This window comes from Durio zibethinus, chromosome 23 (assembly GCF_047325235.1).
Source record: "Durio zibethinus cultivar Kanyao isolate XHJ-2024 chromosome 23, ASM4732523v1, whole genome shotgun sequence".
NCBI classification, from domain to species: domain Eukaryota; kingdom Viridiplantae; phylum Streptophyta; class Magnoliopsida; order Malvales; family Malvaceae; genus Durio; species Durio zibethinus.
In genome coordinates, this window is record NC_143184.1 from 9,644,108 (window position 1) to 9,664,499 (window position 20,392).

General features: G+C 28.5%; 1 protein-coding gene across 5 annotated transcripts; it reads right to left on the reverse strand.

Annotated features, from left to right (window-relative positions):
• Positions 1-11,096: 11,096 nt before the first annotated feature.
• On the reverse strand, positions 11,097-20,097 carry LOC149512194 (uncharacterized). 5 transcript variants are annotated; one of them, XR_016332692.1, is made up of 7 exons: positions 19,991-20,097; positions 19,259-19,613; positions 18,946-19,182; positions 18,740-18,865; positions 16,905-16,955; positions 16,756-16,819; positions 11,097-11,621 (listed from the first exon to the last, which is right to left on the reverse strand). XR_016332692.1 is itself a non-coding variant. In XM_089752820.1 (7 exons), the coding sequence occupies exons 4-7, from the start codon at positions 18,803-18,805 to the stop codon at positions 11,461-11,463; spliced, it is 342 nt and encodes a 113-aa protein (XP_089608946.1). In that variant the 5' UTR covers positions 18,806-18,865; positions 18,946-19,050; positions 19,259-19,613; positions 19,991-20,097; the 3' UTR covers positions 11,125-11,460. The 5 variants fall into 5 exon arrangements, 2 of the variants coding, with proteins under 2 accessions (XP_089608947.1, XP_089608946.1); XM_089752820.1 differs by having other exon boundaries at positions 11,125-11,621; positions 18,946-19,050; XR_016332694.1 differs by having other exon boundaries at positions 18,946-19,583; positions 19,991-20,049.
• Between the last annotated feature and the right edge of the window lie 295 nt (positions 20,098-20,392).

Sequence of the window (20,392 nt, forward strand, 5' to 3'; positions counted from 1 at the left end):
ATAATATTTAATTTAATTCATAAAAAATATAAATAGAATTTTGTAGATTGAAAAGTTTGTTCTTATCACTAAATATTTGTATATTCTCTCTTTTTTATTTTTTATTAAATTTATTTATTTAATGTTAAAATCTTTGATTTGATTTTTAATTTCATAAATTGAAAGTATAAAAATTTCAAAATAAAAAATAAAATTTATCAAAAAAAGTTTTAAATAAGCTTTTGACCTCTATCTTAATTTAGAAAAGAATATTAGTAAGTATTTAAAACAATGAAGTTTTTAATTAATTTCATTTCATAAATTTCACTATTTAATTGGTAAAAAAAATTGCTATATAAAAAAAAGGTTTACACAAAATCCAAATGTAGTAAGTTTTTATAGATATCGAGAAATTATAAGAAAAATTGATAATTAAGATAAAATGTAACTGAAATTTAAATAAAGCCAATACAAAAAATACAAAATTTTGAAATTAAAGACAAAATTATGATTTAGAAAGTCGAACCGAGAAAAATTTGTTAGATTCTAAATCATTCCTCAATCTTTTAAACATTTATCATCTTTATGCATACATGCACCCATAATGAAAAAGTTTCATTTATTACAAAAAAGAAAAACAGAATGATAGAAAACTTCAATTTAAAATTTTTATCACCATAATATAATAAAATTTAGAGTATGAGCAATAAAACTTATACATATATTAACCAAAAATTAAATGAAAATCAAGAAATGAAAACTTTTATAAAAATAAATCACATACCTTTGAAAAAAAAAAAAATTTTCAAAAAATATTTATTGTTTATTCTTATTGATCGCATAAATCATTGTAAAAAGAAAAATAAATAAGAATTGAGAAATTTAAGAGAGAAAATAGAGTTTTGAAAAAGAAATATGAATGAAAAAAATACTTTTAGATGAAGAATTTGAAGAATTTTAGAATGGAATAAGTAAAGAAAAAGAATTTTGGATGGAATAGACTAATAAAATTTTATTATATTTTCAATTCTACATAAAGTATTTTAAAATATAAAAAATTGAACTTGTTTTTATCTAATTATTTAAATGGATGTTTTCATCTACTTAGTTAACTGAATATTTAAAGAATGTATTAAGATGGAGATTTTTAATTTCTTAAACTAACATTTTTAAATAGTAATTCATGGATACATTTATCAGTTTAAACAAATATGAATATTTTAAATGAATTTAAATAATATTAAATAAAGTAAATAATCATATATCCTTTTATCTTTTTTTCAAATTAATATCTGAATATTTGTTATTATTTAAGGATTTAGTTTAAAAGTTTTTTATATTAGATTATTTTGATAATATTTAATGTAATTATTTATTATTATTTTATGTGTCATCGAAAGAAATTCTCCACCTAAGTGTTCACGTAAATAAATTTTATCAAATTTTAATGTATGTTATAATATAATATTATATATCATTATTATATGTAGAAATTATTCGAGCCATTTGATTAGACCAGTGTTTTTTTTTGCCCAAATATTTTTTCATCCAAAACTTAGTGCATTGGTTTTTGATAATTTAGGGTCTATTTATTGATTTCGATACATTAAAAATGATAATAACTATATGAATGAATATTATAAAAGTTAGGGGTATTCATTCAGTCAATTTAGTTAATTTTGAATTAAAATTTTTTAAAATTGAATTAATTAAATTATGTTATTTTACTTTTATCAATCGAAATGAATTTTTTAATTTAAAAAATTAACTGATCAAAATTAATTTGATTGGTTCGGTTATTTTTTTAGTTATCTAATAATAGAATATATTAAGTTAAATTATATTTTTAATTTTTAATTTTTTGAAACAAATTAAATAAAATCATCCAACAAAAATATTCAAATATTAAAGTATCAAATTAAAAATTCTAATAACTTGAAATGAAATGAGTAATTTCATATATTTTTAATTTTAATATATATGTTTTATTATATTTTTGTTAAACATTTGATTAATTTGGTTCATAAATCAAATTAACAAAAATTATATATTTTTTAAAAATTATTTTCGATAACCGATCGAAATTAATTTAGTGATCGATCAATTAATCGAATTAAATTGATTTTGTTGATTAATTCGATTAAAACCAAATTACAAAAACCATTAATAACAATAAAATTAAAATGAATAGTGAAATATATGTTTAAATATAAATATAATGATAATAATAAAATTGAATATGAAAATAACCTTAATAACAATAAAATTAAAATACACAGTAAAATATATGTTTAAATATAAATATAATGATAATAATGAAATTGGCAGTAAACTATCTTCCCAAAAGTAGTCTATTATCCTTATTAAAAAAAAAATTATATTTTTAATTTTATACTAAGTCATTCAATTGACTCGATGTCCAATTGTTTACTAAACTCTTTCCTCACCAATTGAAAATTGAAAGCCATAATTTTGGCCTCCAACTGCGTTCAGTGATACTCAAATATACCCTCTATATATTTGAACGTAGATAAATAAATATGATAATATGATATAAAAATAATATAAAAAATATAAATATTATAAGATAAAATTTTAGTAAAAATCATATATGATTTAATAAAAAATATATTTTTTATATTTTTTGTGTCGATACAAATTATTATATATAATTTTTATATAAAATATTATTTTAATATTTTATATGATAAAAATATAAAAATTATCAAATATAATTAAAGACAAAAATCCCTCTTAAATGAAATGAAATCCAAACCAACCCTTAATCAAACTAAAACTGTTAATTATATAGATTAACCTACCTTTATACCAGTTGGTCGGTAAAATTCACTACTAATTTCATTTTCCTACTTTTATTTTTCATCTTTATACATTAATACACTTGATTTTTATTTTGAAAATAATACATTTTATTTTTAATTCCTTCAACTATGCATTTTATCTTTTCATTATTCAAGTAAACATGTTGATAATAATTATTGCATCAAGACTTAAAAAGAAAATACATTAATTTAAAAATTCATTTGATATATTTTGTACATAAAATCAATCGGACATGCATAATAATAAGTAATTTTTTGTTGAATTCTCTCTTACAAAGATCAAAAGTTGACATTTGATTTATATAAATCAATTTTTTAAAAATATATTTTAATTTCTATAAAAATGTTTATACATAAGCTTCAACTTATTAGTTATTCTTATAATTTCGATAAATTAAATTATATACAAAATAATTCACAAAATGGAAATTTTGTTTTGCAATAATTTTCTCTTTTTTTTTTAATAAAAAAGTATTTTTTTTCATTGCTTTCCACACTTATTTTTGAAATATCCAAACAAGAAATCTATTTTTGGCCAAAGCCAAAGCATCATTTAATTGTCTTCCTTTTGCACTTTTCCCACATCTCATATTTATCGGAATCAAAGTAAAGTTAAGTATGACTACAACCATAGTACACCATTTTCTTCTCTCTTGGTTTTCTTTTATTTACTTAAAAAATTTCCCTTAGTATTTAATAAAAAAAATTCAATTTTAACTACCTGAAAGTAATATAGTGACAATATCGACCTTTTTCTTACACAACTACCATGTCATTTTTTAATATTATTTTCTGTCAACTTATTCTCACATCTATATCTATATCTATACCATACATTAAAACAATCCCTAAAGGTTGTTATGTTAACGTTTGGAGTCTTTTTATTGGTTGAATAAATTGATTAGTCTTCCATTAGCATGTAGATTTTATTAATTTTTTTACTTTAAAAAAATTAAAAATCTAGAATAAGACCAAAAAGTTCCAAAAAAAGACAAATAAAAAAATCTAGAAAAAGATTAAAAAGTCAATAAAAAAACAAAAGGGATGAGAGAGATCTGGACAAAATGTGAGAAAAAAAAAAGATGTTGGAGAAGGAGAAAAAAATGGCAGATGAAGGGTAAGGGTTAGCTACATTTCAGTAATGGCCATTTGCATTTTATTTTCTTTAGCTTTAGAGCAATAATAGTATATCAAAGCTTTTGCTTTTGGGATATTAATATTATTATTTTTTATTTTGAAACTAATATTTTATTGTAATTTCAATTATTATCCATTTTGACAGTACTTAATTACTATTTAATTGAAGTAAATCAACTTTTAATAATTGTTAGTAGATTTTGTCATCTAATAATATTTTTATATTAGATGTTCTTTCAAGAATTTTATTTTAACTATACATGCAGAATAACCCCACACTAAGCATGTGGTGATACTAATCTTTGTATAAATGAAACTTGAGATGATCAGGAACCTTAATTATCATATCAATAATGAAGTGTTAATTTTTAATTTTAATTATAGATTTAAATTCTACCCATCTCAATTATATATATATATATAAATATATATATATATATAGAAATATATATATATGTATATATAAACTTTTCAGCTACAGCTAAAAAGATCAAACAAATATTCAATTCAATCCTACAACAACAAATCCTTAAAGTCCTTCAGTTTTTTCTTAATCTAGGTATTCTCTATTTCAATTTCTTTTTTTCAGTTTTATATGCTATGGCTATTTCTAGGTTTTGTCTTTCAATTATGTCCATTCCCTTGCCCGTCTTATTGTGATAAATTGTGCTATATTTGGTTGGTGAGAAAATGGAAAGAAAATTTATAATTAAAGGAAATTCATTGTTAATTTGAATAATCTGTTTCTATTTGATTGAATATTTGTTATAGGATTTCCAAAGCATAGTCTTGTAGCTTATATTCAATCCAAAATATTTATAACATTTTGAATTTTAATTTTTAAGTCATTAGGGATTTCTTTTTATCTTTGATGATTTTCTATTAAGCTTTTGTGGAAATTACATAGTTGTAAGTTACAATTTATTCTTGTAGTATGATAAATTGATGATTTTCTGGGTAATCTTAGTTTTATTGGCTTTCTAACCACTCACATGATCATTTTGTTGACAACACACTCCTCGTTTTAATAGGAAAATACCTAAGATGAATGATGCAACCTTAGATCATGAACGACTGTCTAAAAGGTTGTGATCTTGTCATACTCACTATATCAATTTCTTATTGATTGTCTTATTTTAAGTTGTTCACTACTTATAGTCTGCTTCAATTTAGGATTTTTTAAATAAAAAACAAAGCTCAGTTTGGACTTCATTTTAGTTTTTAATTTTTTGGTTACTGTATGCTATAATGTTTAATTTTTTTTGTTTCTTTTAACAAAACCTATGTGGTTTTTTCCCATTTTTGGAATAAGGTCTTTTGAATTTATTTACTCTTTATTGGCATTTGGCATCATGTGAGTTTGTGATGTTAATAATCTGGTACAGAATACAGCTCCTAAAACCACATTACCATCCTTATTGGTTTAGTTAAATTACAAATTGAGGGTGATGGAAACTGCCAGGTCTTTGTTTTTGTACTATAATTAGTCTTTTCTCTTCCATTACCTTTTATACCCCTATTTATCATGCATATTATACCTATTTATATTTCCACATGCATATGCATAATTGCACATATATGCAACAATGAGATTCAATATGAAAGTCATTGATTCTTGGCACAGTTTCTGTTTTTTTGTCTACATCTACTATTTTTCTTGGTAAATCTTCTATGATGTGTGTTTTGAATAGTTTCGAGCATTAATAAATCAGTTGTTTCGCAATCGAGAACCCACAAATATGTTAGGAGACAAATTGTGAAACAGGTAAGGTTTATGCTGCTCCACAAATGCAAACATCTCCTCTTACCTTATTTTAGGATATAATCCTGTTAAAAAATATTAGCTATAGTGATAAGTACAGGAGAACCCTTTCCTTTAGCAAATATTTTTCTCCTTACTGATATAAGAGATTTTCATATCTTTGTTTTGGCTATCTATTCCATGCTTTTGTTTGTTAGATTTATTATGTCTCTGCATATATGGGCAAACTTGAACACACACAGATAAAATAATCTTACTTTGATATCTGCATTTTGTAACAACGTCTAAGGAATAAAAGGTTTCTTTTACTAACTTGAATTATAGTACACATCGATACAACTTCAAAATCTAAAAGGTTTCCACGTATGTATGTGTTTATGTACCTACATGTGTGATGCCTATGTTCCAACTGAGAGAACATGAGCATATCTTCTTTGTTAATAATAAATATAAGGGTTAATGACACATCTGGCACCCTAACTATAGTCTAATTTTTGATTTGGTACCTAAAGTTTTAAAATGAGCAATTAGGTACTTGAATTTTGTTTTTTTTATTAGTTTGCACATAAGATTTATACCATTAGTCAAATGGGTACATATTGCGTAAAAATTAACCAATAAAAACATGCAATATGTCTAAAAATGCCCTGCCATTTTTTGTTTATTAATTTTTTTATATTTTTGAATGAGAAAATTTTAACAATTGCAAAAAATGAAATATAAACTGAAACATTAAAAAGGAAAATTTTTTCTTTTTTTTTTGTCTAAAAAAAAAATCTTTCTTATGTTGAAATTTTTATTGGGATGCATTTATTTTTGTTTTTATAGTGGATATATTATAAAATTAACGGTAGACATCAACATGGTATCTACATTTATCACATTGAACACATTTTTGTCTCCATTTTGCAAACACATGGGATAAATATTTGTTTGACAAGAAACTTAAGCCTATTATTTAAACTTGATATCTTATTAAGTTAATTCGTAATTTGACATAAAAAATTTTGGCAAAACTTTATATGATTTCTTTGAAAGAAAATTTATAGCAATTATTAATCATGCTTTAAAAAAGTGCATTTCCTGAGTTATATATTTGGTGGATTATATTGTATGAATGTGGATGCTAGAGTAAAAAATCATTTTCACATGTTATAATTTCCGTAAGAGGCAATTTTGTGGTCATCTCCAACGTTTAGTTTCTCATGGTCTCTAATCACTAAACATTTTGTCCTCTATTTTATGTTTGAGCAGTATGAACCTTAATACACGTTCTAATGCAATACTTTTATTTCAATTTTCCTATCATCATTCCCTCGAAAATATGTCATGCCATTTCACACTGTGGGCTAGATAACCAATAAGTGAAATGAGATTAGAATTATCATTTTCATGGTTATATTGACTCTCTTTTATTCTTTTCTTTTGGTTTTTAATATCTTAATCTTCAGCTAAAATATTCCAGAAAGTTGTGTGAGGGTTATGTCCAAATGAAGTACAAAGACTACCTGAAAAAAATGAAAAGGTTAAATAATGATTCTTGTTGAATTTCCTTCTCAAGAATAGAAAGATTTGTTTAATGATATCAAATGAGTAAATGTTAGCTCATTCAGTGCAAATTTGTCTGTTCCACTAGATCTGGGGAATGGGGAGATTGTGCCACTTTCCAAGCTGCTGCTGATTGAGTAAGTTGAAATTTCTTCTTGACTTTTTAGAATGACTTGTTACTGCCCCTGAGATACATTTTATCTGAGCTATTATTTGATGTTTGTTTCATCTTACATATAGTTCAAATTTCTCACTATATTTGAAATTTGAATTCTGTGCCTAAAGCAGCTAAAATCAAGCTGACACAAGCCATGTAATGAAACTCTACTTTGTTAGAAACCTTTATAAAAGAGAGCTTTGTCTACCACAATTAATTAACTTGCAGATTCTGCTCATATATTGAACTTATATTAGTATATTAAATGGAATTATAGGGTTTTGATCCTTAAAATTAATCCATTTTCAGTAAGTTTCATGTCATTAAAAACATCATCTGTTTGTGGACCTGTTAAACTTTCTCTGCTACTTACATAATGATATTGACTTAAAAGTCCTTTTTTATTTATAATCATGTCACCGATATTACTCTGAGAAGTAATATTTTGGATCTTCTTTAAAATATTTTAATGAGCAAATGTTTCAGCATTATTGTTTTGTTGTCATCACATATGAGTTGATGGCTTTTACAAATGAGTTTTCAGCTTTTGGTGTTGACCTATGTGGTATCAACCACAGTTTGGAGCCAAAATTTGCTAGTCACCTCTTTTCATGATGCATGCTACATCGAGATCAAGCCCAAACAAGCAAGTCCTAGTAGAGGTAGATGTTATTTCTATGTATTGCCTGAATTCCCTTATGGCTACCTTTTTGTTACTTGACAAAAATATCATTCTTATTAGCTTTTAAATTTGGCTTACTTTCTCTTATATTTGTTTTATTTGAGCATTGGTAATGACATTTCTAAACTACACGAAGGGCTTAACAATAATAAACTTTGTCTTTCCACATGACCATCAATACTTATAGCATATAGAGGATATGATTATCCTAAAGCATAGCTAAGGTTTGTCGTGCTTGCTTTTGTTTTTAATCAAGCTCATTGCAACCTTAGCTTTGCTCAAATAGTCTTTTCTTTCTGTCAAGTCTACTATGAGTAGAAGTTAAAACAATATTCATTTGGCTATAATATTTTAAAATAACTTCGAAGTAAATATCAATAAATATTGATTATCTGAGCTTGTCGGTTGCCTACCCCATTATTTATTCGAATGCCACGTCGAAAGGAATGCAAGTGAAAACCTATCAGTTTGTTGACCCTACCCTTACACCAATGGTAGGAGGTTATTCCCCATGCCAACCATGAATATTGCTCATCTTGTCTCAAAAAACTTCAACTACTTCTAATGGCTTAAGTAATCAATGCTAGAAATGCTAGTAATACTGTAGGAATTTTTAATATATATTTGTTATAATTTAATTTAATTAAATTCAAATTATTCTGTTAAAATTAAAATTTTTAAAAAATAAAATAAGATAATATTTATGTGAAAAAATTATGTTTTGAATGAAAAGAATGAGAAGATAATTATTTAAAAAAAAAGAGATCACAATTTATGAATAAAAAATATTATAAGTGTTAAAATTTAAATTTCATCTTTTAAAAATATTGTAAAAATCAATAGAATTAAATCATTTATTGTAATCCACTCACATTAAGCAGATTTGGAGAGAGAGGATTGAATTTGAATGGAGAACTTAATGCCACATCATAACAATTACCTACATGCTTAGCACTTATTAGTTTTACAATGTCAATTTTATCAAATGACAATTTACAAGGAAAGAGAATTTATTATTTATATATATGTAAATTTTTAACAAAAAAATTAAATCAAATTTATAAATTTTAATAATAATTGATATATAATTTATCATATACACTACTTTGTGAAAATTTTAACTTTTACAAACAAAATTAGAATATTGACATATGTTTCATTATGTATATTAAAAATTAATAAATAAAATAATTATTGAACATATAGACATGTAGCAATACTTTTAACTTTGTGGTTCTACGTGTTATATTTATGTTTTAGTTTGTTGAATAATTTGTTGGATTATTTAATAATCATGGATGTAATATTGATTATAATTATAATTTATATTTGTAATAGGGCGACCATTTATTTGGGTGCTGGCCTATGCAACAAGGTTTACCAAACGGGTATTTGGAGAGAGTTTCAGAGCACGGCAAAGTGGTTTCATGGGTGCTGCAATTGCAAGTGCTGCAACACAAAGCTGTTGGCTTATATCTCACACATTGTGGGTGGAATTCGACCATGGAAGCCATACAATGCCAGAAACCACTCTTGTGCTATGCGATCGCTGGCCATCAATTTGTCAATTGTAAATACATTGTTAAAGTTTGGAAAATTGGAGTGAAGATTAATGGATTTGGACAAAAAGATGTTGAGGAAGCTCTGAGAAAGGTGACAGATGATGGTGAAATGAAGGAAAGATTGATGAAATTACGTTGTAGGACCATGGGAGAAAAGGCTAGTTTTGGAGTTGTAGCTAATCTCTGGGCTTTTCTTTTGGACTCAACCAAGTCCAATTCACACAAGTCACTTCCCTAGAAGATGTTAAAATATTTTAGTTTGTAATTTTTGTAAGAGGATACACCAGCAATCAAGGGTGAAATGAAGGAAAGATTGATGAAACTACGCTGTAGGACCATGGGAGAAGAGGCTAGTTTTGGAGTTGTAGCTAATATCTGGGCTTTTTTTTTGGACTCAACCAAGTCCAATTCACACAAGTCACTTCCCTAGAAGATGTTAAACATTTTAATTTGTAATTTTTGTAAGGGGATAGACTAACAATGAAAGTTGTCGGCGAACTTTTATTTATATTAAATTTGATTCTACCTAAATTTTTTTTTATTTTTTATTTTTTAAATTCGACTCTATTTGATATTATATAAATCGTATCTAATTTTACTTAACCTAAAATTAATAAAATATTATTTTTTAAAATATAAAAAATTATTTTTAAAATATAAATATAAAATATATAAATATATATAAATAAAATAATTAAAAAATAATTTTTATATAATATCATATTGAATTTGATTTACTTAAAACCCAAATCCGACCCAACCCTTTTTTTTTTTTTTTAATATTCTCCAACTCGAAACTTGATTTAAAAAAAAAACCCACTCTATAAAATCAAATCGAATCGAAACTCATTAAAAACATGTTGAGCTATCAACCCAGGCACAATTTTACCACCAAACTTTGTTCAAAATGTGCATTTAAATTGAATTTTTTTTTGTTTAAGTTTAATTTAAAATCTTTATTTTCAAACACTCGAATATTTTAACAGTTGATACATATTCCTACTTAAAAACAAAGTTTGAATCCCCACTTTCTTGAATAAAAAAATTTAGTCATAACAAATTTACAATATAATTAATTGAAAAAAAACTTATTTTACATAATATTCACTCAATTGCATACGTATCTCCTCAAAGAGTGGGACAAATAACCAATTTTGAAAGAATTTTTTGTCTAACCTCGTTCATACATGAACCCTTATAAAGTTCTCCCAATAACTAAAAAAGCTTATCATGTCTGAATCTAACCAGGATTCAGACGTTGCTTAAAAAAAATATAAAAAAACTACATCAAATTACTTTTGAAAAAATAGTAAAAATAAAAATTCTTAAAGGAATGCTCCTACTATCTAATATTTTAAAGATATCTTAAAATTATATCACTTTTTTAATAACTGTAATATAAAAACAAGAGAAAGAGGGAGAGAAGTGTAGAAATAAGATAATAATCACACCCATTGGTCAAGAAAAAGCAGCCTTACATACAATTTTCAAACACAAAAATATAGAAGAGTGGAAATAAGATAATGGTCTCACGCTGCTTAGCCAAAACAAAAGCCGTATGCTCAATCTTCAAACACAAATAAATACAAAGAACACGTCGTATGTATACACGTATGCTCAGCCTCCTTTACAATTTCTTCTTTCCCTTTAACCTCTTTACTACCAGGTCCTTAAGCCATGAAATCTCAAATCCTGCAAACTCCAAATCTTTAATACCTTCTCCATAAGTTCGATTTCCCCTAGGGTAACCTCCTTTTTTGTTGCAATTTTGTAGACTTCAGCTAATGCGTTCATGAAGCAATTTCTTGGGCTGGTAAGTGAACTCGAAGGCCAGATGCAATGTCAGGGTGGTCGCTGAATATCTCTTCAATCATGAGGGAATTCTCCTTTAGTACCGTAAAGCCGTAGACATTCACGGAATCACAAAATAACTCATCATAGAGAAAATAACCTTCCATGATTCCCAACAACCAGCAAGTCAACATATAGTAGAAGCCATATATGTTTGATGCAAAAAACAATTGTCTTATAAAAGAAAAAAAGTTCATATCACCCATAATTATTTTCATTGGACTATTAAATACAATATCAATTTGACAGTTATATTCACTTGAAACATTAGAGAACATTTTCTATACCTTAATTTTTTTTTCTTTTCCTAAGCCAAGAAAACACTCAAAATTGATACGTCAAGACACATATATAGAAAGGAAAAGCAGGGGGACACGTATAAAAGACAAAACTCAAACCCCCTTACCATCTAATGCAACAAGACGGCAAGACCCGAATGAATGCATCAAAAAAGAAAGCTGAGGGAAAAGACCAAAAGACCCTAATTACTTAAAATGAAAGCAAAGAAACTATCACTAATAAGACCAATGAGCTAAAAGAAAACTGCAATTCACCAGCAGACTTGTAAACACCAGACTTTGCCAAAGAATATGACTACTACACAACTTAAAAGGCCATTCTTCCCTAGGAAGAAGCATATATTTGATCACCTTTCTCATCTATAGGGACTCTCGGTTTCTAAGAGCCTATAATCTATAGGATAACTTCTTTTCATTCATTAACTCCATCGAAAAAGAGATAACGGTTAATGCCAATAATATCAAAACACTCCCACCTTCTCTTCAAAAGAAACAATAATTTCATCAAAGCAACTTACTTAATATAACTTTTAAGTAGTACCTATCCTTAAAATTCACTTCAAGAGACCCCTATTCCTCTTTAAATCCTTTATGGAATCCTTATTTAGAATCCAAACAGTCAAGAATACCAAGTTTAGCCCCCATCCCACCCCCACTTGAATTGATTCTTAAGGCAACAGAATAAAGCAACCTGACACTGGTCTTTACAAACCTCTATGACGTAGGTCATGGTAGCAAGCTAACCATTTTGCCAAAACCTGTCTAATTTGCTTCTTTTACTCCATGTAGGACGATAAACATTCTTTTTTGAGCTTGATAATCACCCGCAATACACCAGTTGCTGCAAACTCATCCTTTAGATCCAAAGTTTCATGCCAGAAAACTCTTGTTGATAAATTCCAAAGAGATTGGAAATAACACAATCAAAACTATATTGAATCCCACAGGCTTGTACTACCATAATTAGGTTTTTAATCAAACTTTTTGTCATAAAAAAGAACTTTATTCATCACCAATAAACAACCCTCCTGAACACCTATTTGAAGGAGAAAAATCCAGTCAAATTCTCAAAACCTACATACCTTTTTTATTTGAAATCCCAAATGTCTTAAGGATAGGGTTAAGATACTCTTTTAGGCTTTTCAGAATTATCTAATATAGGCATAATTACCATCGGAATATATGGAATTTATCCATAAATTGTGGATTTTAAATAAATGATTATGGTGACTGTATTGGATAGTACTTATCAAACGAAGTCCTTTAAGAACAAAACTTAAGGCTTTCTTTATATCATCTTTCCTTAATCATCTTATGTATGTAATTCAAGAGTTTCAAATTAAATAGTAGTGGACTCCATATCAACTAGTTTTCTTAGCTCAAAACTAGAAATGACAAGAGGTCTATCATTAGATTAACAAGTTAAATACATGATTTATATTTTATTAAGAAATCTAAAAAAATAATGTAACAAAAACTTTTTCCAATAACCACAAACGTGTTGTATACCTGAATAGTCTAGAATATCCATCGTAGAGAGAAAACTATGCTAATAGTTAGTCATAAGAAAGAGTTTAAATATCATCACTATTGTAACGCCCCCATTTCTATATTGAAAAAAATGTGAATATGGTATAATATATATGTAGAGATCTAAATCTAAACCTGTGAGACACCTTTTGTGGGACAAAACCGTGAAACCTTTAGGTCAAAATAGACAATACCTCGCAGGTTGGGTGCGGATCTCCATAAATGATATCAAAGTGGTCACCAGTCGATGAGCACTAAGTGCTACATCATGAGAGTCACTAAATGCTACATGATGGGGAGCCACCTTTAGAATCCCAATGTTTGGTGTGATCTTGCTCATGTGGTTGGACTCAGCTTGACAGAGACATCAAGTTTTAAAAGTGTAGAGATTGTAATGCCCCCAATCCCACATTGGAAGAATGTGTGGATATGGTATAATATACATGTAGAGATCTAAACCCAAATCTATGAGAGGCCTTTTGTGGGACAAAACCGTGAGACCTTCGGATCAAAGCGGACAATACCTTGTAGGTTAGGCGTGGGTCTCCACAAATTATAAGAAAGTTTAAATATCATTACTACTTATAAAATAATGTTAACACATACCCGGTGATTAAAATATGAAATGTGCCACATTATATTTTTTTCCTTTTGAAAAAAGTTACAGCATACAATCACCATATTCTATGTAAAAGTATATCTTTTCGGGTAGTTGGTACATAAGGATTTTGATATACACAATAAGACCTAGCAAGCCCTCCATCATAAATTTTATGATGTCCATCTCAAGATTCAAACCCAAGACCTTAAAGATAGAATCTCAAATTCTAACAGTTGGATGTCCCTTTACAGCCATAATCTTCTTTAATTTACACTCCAATAATCCTTGTTTAGCCTTTCCCAATTCTATTTTCACCAATTCAATATTCTACCAAAATTTGAACTATTACCACAAACTCTTTTCTAGCATTTGTATCAAACTAATTTGCTATGATTTTAAGTGGTAGGGAAACTTTTCTTCTTATCACTTTATATGATCAATTCATTATTCTCAAAACCTTTCAAATTACACAAGAAAATAGACATAATTCTAACCATTCCATATCCATAAAATAATCCAGGAAAACTAAATCAACTAATAAAATCCTCTCCTCATAAATCTCCCAGAGCCATTCTTAACTAGAAATCTCTTCTCATTATTTTGAAACTAGCTTTCTCCAGCAAATATAAATTGGTAATATTCTCTATAAACTAATAGCCAATACTTCTGGTTCAAAAAAAAAAAATGTCAATACTTCATTCTTTTCGCAGTTTTGGCCTTGACAAGTTTGGAGTTGGGATTTTGAAATTTAAAGTTGAATTGGGGCCAAGGGAAGACGATGGATGATGAGGTTCAAGGCATGCTAGAGAGAGAGAGAGAGTTACGTAAATGGAAGAAATTAAGAGAACTTTTAGACATAAAATGATCATTTATATAGTAGCCTATATTAGAAGATAAAAAAAAAATCTGATATAATATGTTTCAAATAGAAAGTTTTTGTTTTCTATTTTTTGTTTTTTTTTGCCATGAAACAAGCATTTCATTAGAAAAAACAAAGGATGCTTACAATGCTCAGAGAAGTTAATACTCAGAAATGTTTCTTAGGACTATTTTCAGACCAAACAAGGGCTCATGAGACCTAAGGCAATCTAAGCTAGTACAAAAGGATGCAGGCAGCCCATCCTTATTGAGGATGAATAGAAAAGAGGATGGGGCTAAATATACCCACCCTGAAAGGCACATCCCCTGTTTAGCTTGGTTTGCAACCCAATAAATGGTTTCTTTTTACCCAGCTAACTTTAATTGCTTCAAATTCTGCTCTTAGCTGTTCAGTCTCATTAACCATAGCTTTAAGTCTCCAGTTAGGTAGACGTTGCTTTTGCACCAACTCTTTATGTAAACTTCAAAATCTGTTTCAAAAACAACTTTCCTGTACCCTTCTTCCTTTGCCAACATGACTCCCTTCCTGAGTGCCCAAACCTATGCTTCTATACATTGATTAACCATTACTCTTTAACGCCAGCTGGGCTGCCCCCTATCATTGCTCCACTTGTGTCTCTGGCAATAACCCCAATCCCTGCATATTTATATCATAACCATAGGTCCCATCACAATTCACCTTGACCCTTATGTCCTCAGGTTTATACCAGCCTGATGTATCCTTCACTCTCTTCCTAAAACTTTGATTACTACATTTTTCCATTTAAAGCAATGAATTCAGCCACAGCCCCCTTAATCTTAGAAATGGTAGCTAACACATCTGTCTTATTCTTACTAACCATAGCATTACACCTCTCCTTCCATATTAGCCAGCAAGTGAATGCTAAGGATACATAAAGAAATTTTTGCTCCATAGCAGTGGCACCTGGCATAGCCAGAATTTCCATAATCCATACATCCAATGTAGTAATATGATCTCTATTAACGTTATAAATAACACATACCCTGAACCATGCCAGCCTAGTCCTTTCACATAGAAACAGAACTTGTTCAATAGTTTAATTATAAAGTTTAGATATGAAGATCTCATAGACAGCTCTATTAGAGTTTAGAGTTCAAACTCTACAAGAAAACCATTATAGGTTACTCAAAATTAACAAATCAATCACTCCTATAGTCCTATTTAATTAATATTTTTCAATTATGGCAAGAATATATAAGAAACCACCCAAACGTACAAACATAGGATGAATGAGGCCGTCACCAATCACAATATTAATGAGCAAAAAGAAACAGCAAAAGATAACTAGATTCAACTAAGCAAAACGCCTAATCTTTAAGCCTCCCTTCAATTTTTCTATTGATAAATCCTTCATGAAACTACCGATAAATAAATTATAGATCACTCCTATAATTTGGGTATAGTCCAACTATAACATTGCTGGTCACTGTTGGTTTTGAAGAAGACAAAATTAATCTGAAAATGGAAGTTTTTAGGAACTTAACATTTTGTATATGCACTTATCATTTTTGTCTCATGTAAACTTCTAAATTGCTAGCATGTTCTATTTTTCTTATTTAATTATTTAACCTATTTATTGCCTAACTTTAATTTCTTTAGCTTTATGTGAATATAATCACTTAAAACTCTTTAGATTGAAAAAATAAAAATGTACTAATTAATGAGAGAAAAAGATAGTCTTAATAGACATACAGCCTTTGGTTTGTTGTTTTTGTTTTTTCTAATTTTAGATTTGTTTATTATTTTCCTATATTTTCATGTTTTCAAAATGTATAAAAAAAATTAGTATAAGAAGGTTTTTCCACTTGACTATCTAGAAATAAGTCTTTGATATTTCAAATCAAAGGCACCCTTAATTAATTTATTCACAAATTCATTGGGTAGCACAGAACTTTGGTCTTACCATATTGTAGATCTGGATACTCACTGGAGTCTTCCACGCCCCCCAAACCAAAAAATTTGTTCAACTAAAACAATAATTTTGAAAAGAATCACATCACCATCCTATAATAAGTAAATCAGAAAAAAAGGAATGAAACTGAAGTACCATACATAATCGAAATCCAATGGTATATTGGTTTCAGAGTTTTTCGGGTCATGCTCCTGCAAATTAGGAGAAACATCAATTGTAGTAGCATATACCATCAATTTTAGAACTCCGAAAGATAGAAGAATTACATGCTATTATTCTTGCAACTATATATTATGGTGGAGGTAAATGTCAGTTTTATCAAAATCAGTGTGGAATATGAATAATTACCACTATGATGTTGGATATTTTAAGCTAGAATGATAAATCATGAGTTATGAGTTGTGCCACAAAGGTGCTAATCTGTTGAGAGGCAACCTTACGTGGTATTCTAAGAGTCAAGTGTATATGTGGGCTAGTTTCAGAGTAAAAGTCAGTTGACCAGAGGATTAGTTAATGAAACGTTGAAAATAGGTCAGTAATCCTATGCTGTTTTACAATAAGCAGACAATTTGTTGGAATATAGGATGCTACATCGCTTTCCCACTTAACCAATTTATAGACTTAAGGTACTACCCTTTGTCTAGTAGTAACAGCACAAAGGGATTATGACTTAGCCTTCTCTACCATTGCAACAGCAGGGTGCTTTAACATGAAAGGCTTGAAGTGATCATTTATAGCATTTCATTTGATAGTTTTATTTTTGGTCATTTAGAATCAAGTTGATTAATCAACTTAGCAATTGATTTTGTTCAGCACAGAGGAAGCGATTACCATTGGTTTTTAGTCAACCTCCGTTTACAGGCATACAGTAGCAAGTCAAATTCTGTTTGCCAGAACACCAGGTACTTGTTATCTAGTCAGCATTAATTTTGTGTTTTCTATTTTGAGAGAAAAGATGTATCAGCTTGATACCTATCTTTCAAACTGTTGTTATCTAGCAATAAATGTGCTTAGATTATTAAACAACTGGGAGGCTTTAAGATCCTTGAGTATATGAAAAGAGGATAAGGTAACAAGGAGAACTGAATAATCTTATCTAAGCTCCATTATAAATATTTAGGAGATGAAAAAGGCACAACAATTTAGGTTGAATTTCAGGTGACAGAGTGAATAAGTAAGAAGGTGAGCAACAAAAGGTTGCAAGATTTAGTACTAGATGATCAGGAGAAGTACTAATAAACGGCTGAGTATGGTAGTAAGAAGTCAGTAGAAGCAATATTTGGGAGTTGGAACTAATCGGAAGAGAAGGGGGAGTATAATCTACATGGTAACACTAATTTATTAATGGTCAAGAATCAAATATTGACACTATTACAATAACAGAGTATTAGACATATTAACTACTTCTGGTGCACTAAAAAAATGATTTATGGGAGAATAATCTTTTCTTGGAAGGTAAAGGAGCACTTTTCAAACAATTGAAGTGATGTATAGGATGTTATATATATAAGGGTGGCAAGGCTAACAGATAATATAACAAAGAAAAGAAAAAGAAAGGCAATTAGGCAAAAATATAATAGGCACTCGGTAATCAAAACCAACAGCAACCAACACCAGCAAAATACTTAAAACAGTGGCAAGGGCTAGGATACGAAAGAAATTTGAGGTTCAAAAGAAACACCTCTTGTGGAAGCAAATTGCTGTTAAAGGAGATGACAAATCAACACAAGGTATCAATACTCAATACAAATGATATGTATGAAGTTTGTAATAGACAATAATAACCATGTGACTTGACGATAGCTATCTCCTTCATCAAGAATAATATATGGTATTTGTGCAAGCGGTTATGGTTTATGTTTTCCCTCACTGGCTAAATTGATAAGAAAAAGCTTCTGTAGCCGTGAGTATCATACATAACATACTCATCACAAGCAAAAGCCAACTTTTGCTATCTTTTTGTTTGTGAGCATACCTTGAGAAAATTTTGTTGTAGTTCTTGCATCCCATGTTCCAGCTCTTTGTTCACCATTTTCATCATATTCACTTTTTTGGATTCATCACTGACTTCCCTCTCTAATTTATCTGCTCCAGCATCGAACTTTAATTTGCACAACACAAAGCAAATGTTAGAAAGGAGAAACACAAAAGAAACAGAGAGGGAGAGGATTGGTTTCTTGCCTCTGAAAGCAGCTCATTCAAAGATTTTATCTCAGACTTGTATTCTTACTCCTTCTTGTTCAATTCGTCATTCAAAGATTTTATGACAGACTGGTATTCTTCCTCCTTTTTCAATTCATCATTCAAAAATTTTATGTCAGACTGGTATTCTTCCTCCTTCTTTTTCAATTTTTCATTGTATTCTTCCTCTTTCATTTTCAATTCTTCATTCTCTTTTTCCAATTCTTTGTACTTCTCCTTCATTTACAGATACGCGTAAAATATAAATAAAAGACCAAAAGGATATTTAAGAGAGAAAATGAAATGTCTTTACATTTTTCTTTTTCCGATGTTTTCTACCGCTTTCTAGCTTATTTGCATGTCTTTCATCTTCGGTTAGCTTCGGTTTGCGACCCCTCTTTTTTGGCTTGTTTGAAGTAGCCTCTGCCTGTTGTTTACTTTCATCTGGGCTTTGCTTTTGTCTTTTTTGCATTGGATGGCCATCTCTGATCATTGTTGGTTTGTTTGAAGCCTCAGCCTCTGGCTGTTTCTCGCTTTCATCAGGGCTTTGCTTACGCTTTGGTTGGCTATCTCTGAATTTTTCTGGTTTGTGATTTGAAGTCTCTGCCTCTGCCTGCTTTTTAGCGCCAAAATCCTCCCTATTTCATGGCCAAGGCAAATCAAATCCCCTAAAAAAACCAGAAAAGGAAAACTTTCTAAATCAGAAAAAGTTCATTACCAGATCAGATCAGTAAAAAGCAATCAGTTGATAGTGATCACACCAAATCAGCATAAATAATAGGAAAATCAACTCTACCCAAAATAGTACTATATCCTAAAAACAAAATTTGGGTAAAAAAAATCTCAAGAAAAATTCAAACCACAAAGTACTGACTGTTGCTCCTACTGCTACCATTACATCAAAGAGGAAGAAGCAAGAAAATTGAAGCAAACGACCAAGAAACATATGATGGTATAAAAAGAGTACCAAGAAATGAAATATGACAAAGAAAATAAGCTTCCATTAATCTATGAAAGGAGGAGAGAAAAGGAAATAAACGCTCACTGGTTCAGTCGCTGGAGATAGAGTGAAGAACAGTTAGAACTTTCCTTCTAAATTTTTACTTCGCAATTTGTTTATAATCCAAAGAAATAAAAACTCGAGTTCATAATAGAAAAATGGATTGAGAATATGAATTTAGGACTCGAGATTTTTTTGATTAATTCGATTAATTTTTTTAATTAACTAATAATAAAATACATTAAATTAAATTAAATTTCTAATTTTTAATTTTTCATACGTGAAATAAATTAAATAAAATCATCCAATAAAAATATTTAAATATTAAAATATCAAATTAAAAATTATAATAACTTGAAATAAAATAGATAATTTCATATATTTTTGGTTTTATATATAATTTTTATTATATTTTGATTAAAATTTTAGTTAATTCAATTAATTTGA